Here is a 10,155-nt window from a genome sequence, read left to right as displayed (position 1 = left end):
GCGCTACGGTAACTAAGTTACGGTGGCCCCTGAACAAATGTGGTCTACCGTAACCCAGTAGAAAACCACCGTAACATTTTACTTGCTACCGTAAATTACGGTAGCCACCGTAATTTACGGTAGCTGCTGTACATTCTTTCTTGTTTTTGCAGTTTTGTCGATTCTTTTCTCACATCGTTGTAATTTAATTTTGAACACATTTAGCGCACGTCTAGGGCTAATTACTCATATCTGGATTATTACCCACTATCATGTTTCGCTTTCCCCTTGAGGGATCGTTTACGCAATAATCTACATGCTTAATTCCAAGGCTTCGTGCTCGCCATTTTACACTACTTGACATGCTTACAATTCAAAACTTTAACTCCTGTATTAGGAGTTAAGTTTCTCAACAATTTTAGCGTGTCTGCTACACGGCTTACGCTTTGTTTATCACCATTCATCAAGTAATGGTAACCAACATCGAAGTTTACTCCTCAACTTGTTTTGACCCGTTCTTACTTGTTTAAGACACAAAGTCACTTTCGTGACATATTGGTCTATCTTGTTTACCATGTTTCAAAATGACGACATAAAACTAACGAATAAACTTAATGTAACGAAACGGTAAATTTCGTACCTTTAAAGCGCACCTTTCCCACGCGTATTCCCTCCGGTTTGTCCGCTTGACGATCCAGACTCTTTGCCTAAAGAGTTCAATTCACAATTGGTTTAGAATTCTTTTCGTGTTTAATAACGCATCATTATAAACAATAATCAAGTCTGCATTTTCATTCTATTATTTAAATCCTCACTTAGGCATTTCGACGAACACCTAGCGGGTCAGATTTTCACATATTCTTTACCAATTTCATGACTTGTAATTTATCATCTAATTTCACTTTAATTAGTCAATTTTACATACATTTGACATCAATATCTCTGAAACTACTTCTTAATTTCATATTGTGCAAGAGCAAGAGTTATAATTCTAATATCTAACAAGTTTCTCCAAGCTCACCAATCACTTACAATGGTGATTATGAAACCCTACAAGTATTATGCAAGATTTTGTCAAGAAATCATCTAGGGTTTGTTTCTAAACCTCATAACTCTTCTAATTTCATCCATGCATCAGTAATCAAGCTACATTTTCGTTCTTCACATTAACCTAGAATTCAAGATGTAGCAAAATACCAAAATTTACATACCTTTTGATCCCTTTGTCAAGGTGATCACTAATATATAATCAGAATTTTATTCAGACTTGATTTAGGCTTCCAATTTGAGCTTTTTGTGAAGAACTAGGGTTTTGAAGGGAATCCCCTGGTCGCCCTTCCTTCTGTTTGATCCAAACACACACACACCAGTGTGTGTTTGGTGTGTTTGTTTACTAATTCAGCAATTAAGTTTCAGGTTTGACTAGTTTGGTCCCTCAACTTTGATTTAACCTTAAGTTTAAGTATTTTAACCCTATTATGAGTTATTTCAAGACTTGTAACTAGGTGGGTTATAGGTTCCTAGTTAGTTGATTCTCGTTTGATTAATACTTTATAATAAAATATAAAGTTTTATATTTTTGGGGTGTTACATCAAGCCATTTTAACCATCAAATCTTGTTTAATTTTGAAAAGAAGGTGTAGAAGTCAGAAAATTGATGAAATCAAGCTGAATTCGGTAAGAACTCCTCCTCCTGAGGTGTTCTTGTTAATACGAGAGGCGGAAACTAACGTATCGACTTCGAATAAGCTTGATTTACACTTTAATTTTCTATTTGATTGATTTGACAAAGTTTTACAGTGAGTAGACACTTCAGCAGCACTTCGGCTCTGGAATCGGGAAGTTACAAATGAGATGACAACATAGGTATTTATAGGGAGGGTGTTTCGTACGAAATGATTAGGTGTCATTTAGTGCGAAATAGACAAAGTCTATTTCGTAAGAAATAGCCTAAAACTCATTTTGTTCGAAATCACTTCTCATCCTACAAAACCTGTTTTCTCGTATATTGTGCTCTGATCTATACAATCTAAAACAAGACTCGATACAAGACGAAGTCGACAGACATATGCACCAACATTACCACTTGCCTCCTTAGATAAGGTGATAAATATGCCTTGCTCAATTTTTTATCTCTCTTCTCCTCTTCAGCCACATTCTTTTTTTATATTTTTATCTTTTTCATCATCTTTATCAGCTTTTTCATCACCAGGCAGCTCTTCAGGGTTTAAAATTTTATTTTCTTGCATTAGCTTTGTGATGTCTGGACTGTTGTCCTCATCACCTTTCTCCTGCACATCTGACATGTTTGGCGTTTTTGGTGGTGAAGTGTTGATGGCGTTTTCATCCTGGGGTTTATTGGGTGTTTCTTCCTCTTCAAAACTTTTCAAGAGGTTTTTCCCAGATGTAGTTGGTGGCTGTTCATATGGCGTTTTATCAAACACTTCCCCTTCTTGGTCAAAACTTTTGTTCACCATCTCCCCTTCAGTTTTTTTCTTTTTCAGTGTTGAATGCCTGACTGTCTTTTGTTTCTGTCGTGGCAATGTTTAGTGTCTTATCAAATACAGGCATTTTTGGAGTCTCTTCAGCAGGTTGCAGATATTTTTTTATTGTTTTAATTGCTTCATCCACCATCTTTGAATTATCACGACCTTCTTTAATATCAATCATTTGTTTTAGATGTTGTCCTGGCAGCTCCAAAATCTCAGCAGTATTCCTCTTAATTATTTTTTCACCATTGTATCTTGAAATGTGATATTCAAGTGTCTTGAAATCACAACTCCACCTCTCAATATCGTTTTCGTTTACATCTTCATCTGATGATATAGTATCCTCTTCATCATCATATATGGGGGTTGTTGTAGCAGTCGAGGGTTCGGCATTTTATTCTATTGCCACATCCCTTGTATCCTCTTCTCTTGCCTTTCTCCTTCCCCTTCTCTTTCTCCTTTTCCTTCTCTTTCTCCATCCCCTTCACCATTCCCTTCCCACTCCCCTTCCTCTTCCTCTTCTCCTTCCCCTTTTCCTTTTCCTCCTCATTCTCCTTCTTCTTTTCCTTTTCCTTCATTTTCATCTTCAATGGCGTTTTCATGAACTATTTCCACTTGCATGGTGTTTCCATCAACTGTTTCCACTTCAATGGCATTTTCAATTCCAACCATCTCTTTCTCCCTTTCTTCTTCATTTTCACATCCTTCCTCTCCTTGTTCTTCATTTTCAAATTCTTTGGGGTTTTCGTGAACTGTTTTCTCTTCAATGGCATTTTCTTTTTCAGCCATCTCCTTTTCCCCTTCTTGTTCATTTTCATCTCCTAGTACTACCTCATTTTCATCCTCAGTTTCTTGTGTATCTTCTTCTGTTTCAGCTGGCATTTCTTTAGCGTTTTCATCAACAAATTTTGAGATGTTCTCCAACAATCTCATACATTGTGAGTATTTAATGTGTACCAGGAGGCTGTTTGCGTATTCAGTCTTTGACTGTTTTAACAATGTGCTCATTTTATTGTAACAGTCTTCTAATTCTTTGTATGCTCCATCCAATTTATCAGCCATTTCCTATTATATTAAATAAAAGGATTTTGTTTATCATGGTATTTTTTTTAAATTTATTATTTGAACAACATACCTCTTTAGAATCTTTGTTTTCTTCTTCTTCATCAGGAAAGTCTTCTAATTCTTTGTATGCTCCATCCAATTTTTCAACAATTTCCTGTTATATTAAATAAAAGGATTTTGTTTATCATGGTATTTTTTTTTAATTTATCATTTGAACAACATACCTCTTCAGAATCTTTGTTTTCTTCTTCTTCATCAGGAAAAATGTTGTCATACCGTGTTACTTCTCTGATAAGAGCATGGTTTCCTGATGGAGAAACTTCAAACATCATTTCCTGGTTTTCTATATCCTCATTCACCATCCTTTGAAGTGAAGCCTCTTAGTCATCATTGAAGGGCATGGCGTTTTGCACCTCATAGTTATAATGATTATCATGATCAAAACCATCATCATCATCAAATTCATCATCATGCTCATTGACCTTGTGAACATCATCTTCATCTCCATGCTCAACATCATCACCATCATCTTCATCATGAACAACAATCTGTATTTTTCTCGTTTTTTGGGGCTTGCTTCCTTTACCTCTTTTGACTGTTTTCCTTTTTACTTCATTTCCCACAAGGTGTTTTGCCATTGCACTCTCAAATAAGTCAAGAGTTTCTGTTGTAACCCACTCAATTGGGTATCCTTCTTTTCGGTCCCATTTTTTCAAATTGCAAGCATCGTTCAACAAGGCAAGCAAATGAATAGTGAAAATTTATTCTTACGACAAATATGATCAGTGGCCCTGTGTAATGCTTTTTGGGAGCCCATGCGGTTTTGGCGTGTTGCAAGCATTGGATGATATAACTACACCAGTTCATTTGGTTTATTTGAACGTCTGGTGTAACATTGTGCAAGAATTGTTTGTTGACGACTTCATTGTCAGTTGCATGCCCCACTATAGTGAAGAATGCTACAAGGAAATTTAGGCAGAAGTTTCTCCCAAAGCCATGCATCATAGGAAAAATGTTATCAAAGTATATCCTCACACTTGGTCTGTTAACCCAGCCCAATCCTCCTAACTGTGCTTTCCACTCAGCCCCTCGGAACTGTGCTTTCCACTCAGCCACCACGTGGTCTTTAGCTGTTGGTCTTTTTTTCATATTCACAGGCACCCTTCCATTTGGTATACCCGTTAAAGAGTTTACCAATTCTTCATTTATATGTATGGTATGGTTGCCAACGTTTAGGGTGTTTGTCTTTTCACTATAATTTTTACGATGTCTACTTTCAACCTTAGTGTAGCACCAAAACCCATTTGGTGTACTGTCTTTCTTTGGTTTTCGTTTAGATTCATAAACCAACCAGTCAATTTTGTAGGTTTTACTTTTGAAAAGATCCTTGCCCCACTGAACTCATGGTATGGTTCTTCCTCAACCTCCACATTCTGACTTAATGCCTTTCTCTTTTTGGCGTTTTGGGCCTTTCCAGTATGCACATTTATTCTCAATCTTAACCTCTCTTCGCCTATAAAAAATGATTTCAAGGCGTTTTATTTTATGGCGTTTTAATAGTATAATTTAACATAACTATGATACATTTATGGCGTTTTATAAATCAATAAGAGATTATAGATGTTGAACAACTCAATAACAGTTAAATGGCGTTTATAACATAATCCATACATTTTTTGGCGTTTAGTAACAAAGCTATGACAGGATTCATGTGTTGTGGCTTTTAGTAACAAACGATACATATTTTGGCATTTTGGCAACAAAGTATGAAAGTGTGTTTTTACATCACGAGAAGTAACATTTGTGTACCATGTCCTCTTGTTGTCTTCTTTCATTGCTCGTTCGTTTTTTGGCGTTTTAGAGCAGATGACTCTTCCTCTTCCCCCCTTGTAGAAACTGCAAATTTTTGTTAGAATTAGAACGCCAAAAGCAGCATAAACTAGCACAATGTAAATCAAAGTTAACTCACTATGTTTTTTTCCTCTGGATCTAGTTTGATCTTTCGACGCCATAGTTTTTGTTGTTTCGCATTTTCTAGGGTTTTCACGTTTTACGTTGGTTTTGGGGAGCTTTTTTCTAGGAAGTATATATGTTTCGGTCAGGCTTTGATGTGTTTTGTATATGGACATTTACCTTTTTGCCCTTTTGGAAGCGCGCCACATTTATAAAATTGATGTTATTTACGAAAACGCCAAAGCGCCAATCTAGTGCATAGATTGTTTTGATCTGGCGGTTCCTAATCGTTCTCACCGTTCTCACACTTTTAGTCGATCTCTCTAAATCCCGACCCCATATATATATATATATATATATATATATATATATATATATATATATATATATATATATATATAGGAATGTTATGTTTTGATAATTTGAAAAAAAAACAATAGGACATTTTTTGTAGTTAAGTAATTTGTGAGTTGCCGCCTAACCCACTTGATAGAGACATATGCCTTTTAAAGGGTAGGTCTCAGGTTCAAACCTAGGAAAAAGAGAATAATTTAGAATTATTAGTATAAAGGGGTAAGATTTGCGGTTCAACATTAACCAATAGGGTTGGTGTAGTGGTCCATTTGTAAAGACAAATCTTTTAAACACATTAAGAAAGAAGGTCTTAGATTCAAATTATATATACGACATAAATTAAAAGAAATTTACCACATTTGGAAAATTATTGTTTGTTAACCATGATTGAGTCAAGATCGGAAGACCATGCCGACACAATAAATTAAGGTTTTTTTAAGGTATACTTTATTAGAAAATGGCCGGCCTGACCAAAAACGAAGGAACGCACCACAACCCAATTACAACATATACAGAGGGTACTTGTACCACTCACCCCAAATCAAATTACAATGTTTAGACCTATTCTTTAGCCAAAAGTAACTAAGAGATTTGACCTCCCCTAAAATATGGTCCCGTTACCTATCCCATTGCAAAAAATCTTGGCATTCCTAGCTTTCCATAAGCACCAGCAAGTAATCATGGCAAGGCCTCAAACTATCTCCTTAGCTTTCTTATCCCCATTAAAATTTTTATGCATATCAATAATATCCTTCAGCGAAATGGGAAAAATCGGTTGGATTTTAACCCACTCACTGAACTTACTCCACACCCGATGGGCCGTAAAGCACCCAGTGAACAAGTGATCCACTACAATATGCATTCAATTAATTTGGAATCAAGAGGATACGCACTAAATGCAGTTTCAATTACTTCGTTTAATTATTTGATGAAGTTGCCCAAGTGGTAATATAGGTGGTGGGAAGCTTTCCTAAATTTACCATATTTGGAAAATTATTGTTCGTTAACCATGATTGTGTCAAGGTCTGAAGACCATGCCTACACAATAAATTAAGTAGACCACTACTATATGCATTCAATTAATTTGGCATCAAGAGGATACGCACTAAATGTAGTCTCAACTACTTTGTTCAATCGTTTAATGAAGTTGCTCAATTCATGTATTTATACCTCCATTATTACATGTGCTCCTAAACAAAAATTTTAGCCAATGAATAGTTTGGTTATTAACCAAAATTAACGAACCGAACCAAAAACCGACAAATTAACCGAATAAACCAAACTGATTAGCCGATGACTTTGGTTACAGTTATAGATAATGCTAATAACCGAAACCGAACCGTGCACACCCCTAGTTAAATATAATACGTTTTCGTGCTTATTTTATGTACGTTTTCAGTTGGTCTACGTTTCACCATAAATATCGTTCTAAATTGAATGTGGCCAAATATAATACGTTTTCGTTCTACGGTATAAATTCGAGTTACTCTACGTTTTGGCTATGCCGTAATGCGCTAAGGGTTAAATTTCAACCCTTCATGTGAATGTCTTCTGATTACACGTGTCAGTTTTCCCTTTATACATGTTTTAGGCTTTTTGTATGTTTTCTATGTATGAGTCGGTCGTATATAAATACGTTATGATTGTACAATATATATTCGATTAATTTATATTTTGATCCAACCTCAATAATATTGAGTTAAACCGTATACGTTAGAATGCACGTTTCATATGAACAACAAAAAACCACACCAAATCCAAAATGCCATTTATTTGTGACAATTTTTGTAGTTTCAAAAGAAGTAAGAGACTGATGACAGTGAAGATTTCAAAGATAAATTGTTTCTATCTTTTAATTTTCTTTTTATGTGGTTTGTTATGTAATTTTCATCTAAGAACAAATACATTAATTCTCTAAAAAAATGCTTGTGAAACGCCATGATCCACAAATACCAAACTCCCAAACTATAACAAAATTACTTTGGACAAGTATTATTAAAAACTCAAAAAAAAAAAAGCATAAAACAAATGTGCAAGAGAATATAACAAAGTGTCATCTTTATCAAAACGCCATTAAAAATACAAAACGCCAAAATCTAAAAAAGATGTGACGTGTTACAGCCATAAATAGATGAAGCTGAACAAACAGTAACTACAAACACTAACTGAAGTGGCGGAAACTTTATTACTAACATTTATTATGTTAAAAGCCACTCCATGGTGTCACACCTTGACTTTTGCTGAAGCGTGATTATGGTGTGACTTTCTTGTTATCATTGCATTCAACCATATCAAACAACTATATGATAAAACCAAATATTTTGTCATCCATAAAATGAGTGTAAAACATAACAACATTGTCTAAAACGTAGACTTCAAATTCAAGTTTTACAAACCATATGAATTGTGTAAAAGTTCGCTAAGGACTCGTCAAAAGATATTGGTTGTAATCAACGTTTGGAAGACGTGTCTCGTCCAGGATTAAGACATTCTGACCAAACCCAAAGACTATGGATGACGTCTTTACACTTAACATGACTTGAAACTCCAACGCTCGTCAGATCCATAATTAATTTCCTGAAATACATGTAGTTTGAAAAACATCAACAAAAGTTGAGCGAGTTCATGTGTATGTGTATGAATAAGCCTTTAAAGTATGTCTGTATAAATGTATGTCCCTGGTATGTAGCAATAAAGAAAAACAGATCGAATAATGTGTAGCTAATACATTAATAAGTGACATGGCCTAGGAAGCACTCAAACCTGTATGCGTATTTCGTACCGGCCCCTCCGACGGAACGACATAGTCACCACATGCAGCCACTCGCAGGCCCATGGGTGGGGCTCGCAACACCCAATAGATCTATCACTCATGCCACTCGGTCCTTATACAAGGATTAATGGTCTTAAGACAATAGCCTACCCATTCACGTGATCTACCAGTACATTCCTTAGCTAATCATACCATGTATAAAACGTTTGTAATTATTATGTAACATGTATTTCACCCCCGAAGTAAGTAAACAAAATAGTTTAAGAAAAGGGGGACATGAACTCACTGTAGTGCGTCTCCTGCTTGTAACTCAAGCTCTGTCAGCTACACGACAACCTACAACGTACTAATGTCTATTAGACGAACATGCCGTGCCTTTGCTTAGTATGGAGGTTTTTGAGTTAGTGTTTCCCAATATTATTTCAAGTATAATTATTTGCTAAAATAATAATTATTTTAACCTTGAATTATATTTAATTTTGGAATAATTGTTTAACCAATATTTTGTATTAATACTTCTCAAGTATATATTTCCGTATTTCCTTCCCAATGATGGGGTAATTTAGACATGTATATTTGTAGTTCCGAATAATATATTTTCAAGTCTCGCTTTAGAAAATATATATGTAACCTTCTTCGTCAAAAATAATGTATTCCAAAGTATACATATTTTTCCCAAAAATAATATATTTTCGCTTCTTGTATCCAAAATAGTATTTACCAAAAATATATTCGTTAAAGTGTTTTCCGGAATGTTTCATAAGTTACGTTTTTGCGTTCGGTTTCTCAATATCAAGTGTGTAACTTAAATATTTATTCGTTGTAATTTTTGGTATTATGTTGGAGTTGTAATTCCTATGGTATTTGTTGAGTTATATCATTTTACCCTAAAATAATATAACTATTCCACAAAATAAACAAACATTCACAAAAGCGTTTTAGTATAAAATATATATTCTAAATATATATTTATCCACTTTTATTTACGAAAACCAACCTCCAACACTTTGTATTGTGTTGCAAAAATTATGGCGAGGTTTATATTTGAAAAACATAGTTTAAAATACACTAGTAAACACTTGTCTTAGAAAATATTTTCCAAGTGTTTTCATTTTTAGAAAATTTCGCCATAATTTCCCCTAAAAACGGAGGTGTCCATGCCGTTAAAGCATATCATTTTCTTTTTAAAAAAAACATTTAAACAATCAACAACAAATCACTAACCCATATTATGTTCACCAAGTGCAAAAACTATATGACTTTCATAACATCATGAACTTGATCTTTCACAAAAACGTGTAGTAACTTGATAAAGCGTTTAGTGGCCTTAGTTACCTTCCAAAGTGTATTCATCCCTTTAAAAATCTCATTTTTAAAGAACCTCGTTGTTAACAACTTGCGAATAATTTTACAAAATTTATTCTTTTGAACTCTTCTTGTAAATAAAGTGTTCTTACACTTATCTCATTTCCAAAAATGGTTTATATGTAAGTAAAAGTCATGATCTTTTTAAAATCTCCTAATCTTGTTAAATCATGTTTC

General features: G+C 34.5%; 1 protein-coding gene across 1 annotated transcript; it reads right to left on the bottom strand.

Moving 5' to 3' along the window:
* Positions 1–2,126: 2,126 nt before the first annotated feature.
* LOC110943745 (cilia- and flagella-associated protein 251-like) lies at positions 2,127–3,895 on the bottom strand. The gene is made up of 4 exons (XM_022185480.1): positions 3,758–3,895; positions 3,604–3,687; positions 3,084–3,533; positions 2,127–2,510 (listed from the first exon to the last, which is right to left on the bottom strand). Exons 1-4 carry the CDS (start codon positions 3,893–3,895, stop codon positions 2,127–2,129), a joined length of 1,056 nt encoding a protein of 351 aa, XP_022041172.1.
* Positions 3,896–10,155: the final 6,260 nt, after the last annotated feature.

Source organism: Helianthus annuus, chromosome 15, assembly GCF_002127325.2.
Source record: "Helianthus annuus cultivar XRQ/B chromosome 15, HanXRQr2.0-SUNRISE, whole genome shotgun sequence".
NCBI lineage: Eukaryota > Viridiplantae > Streptophyta > Magnoliopsida > Asterales > Asteraceae > Helianthus > Helianthus annuus.
This window is presented reverse-complemented; position numbering and strand designations above follow the sequence as displayed.

What these genes read in the sequence shown, in the direction of transcription:
- LOC110943745 (XM_022185480.1), bottom strand. Translation starts at nt 3,895, where the DNA reads ATGGTGAATGAGGATATAGAAAACCAGGAAATGATGTTTGAAGTTTCT. An exon ending in AAAACAAAGATTCTGAAGAG is followed by an intron (nt 3,688 to 3,757) that starts GTATGTTGTTCA and finishes TTAATATAACAG; the next exon opens with GAAATTGTTGAAAAATTGGA. An exon ending in TTGATGGAAACACCATGCAA is followed by an intron (nt 2,511 to 3,083) that starts GTGGAAATAGTT and finishes TTGCCACGACAG; the next exon opens with AAACAAAAGACAGTCAGGCA.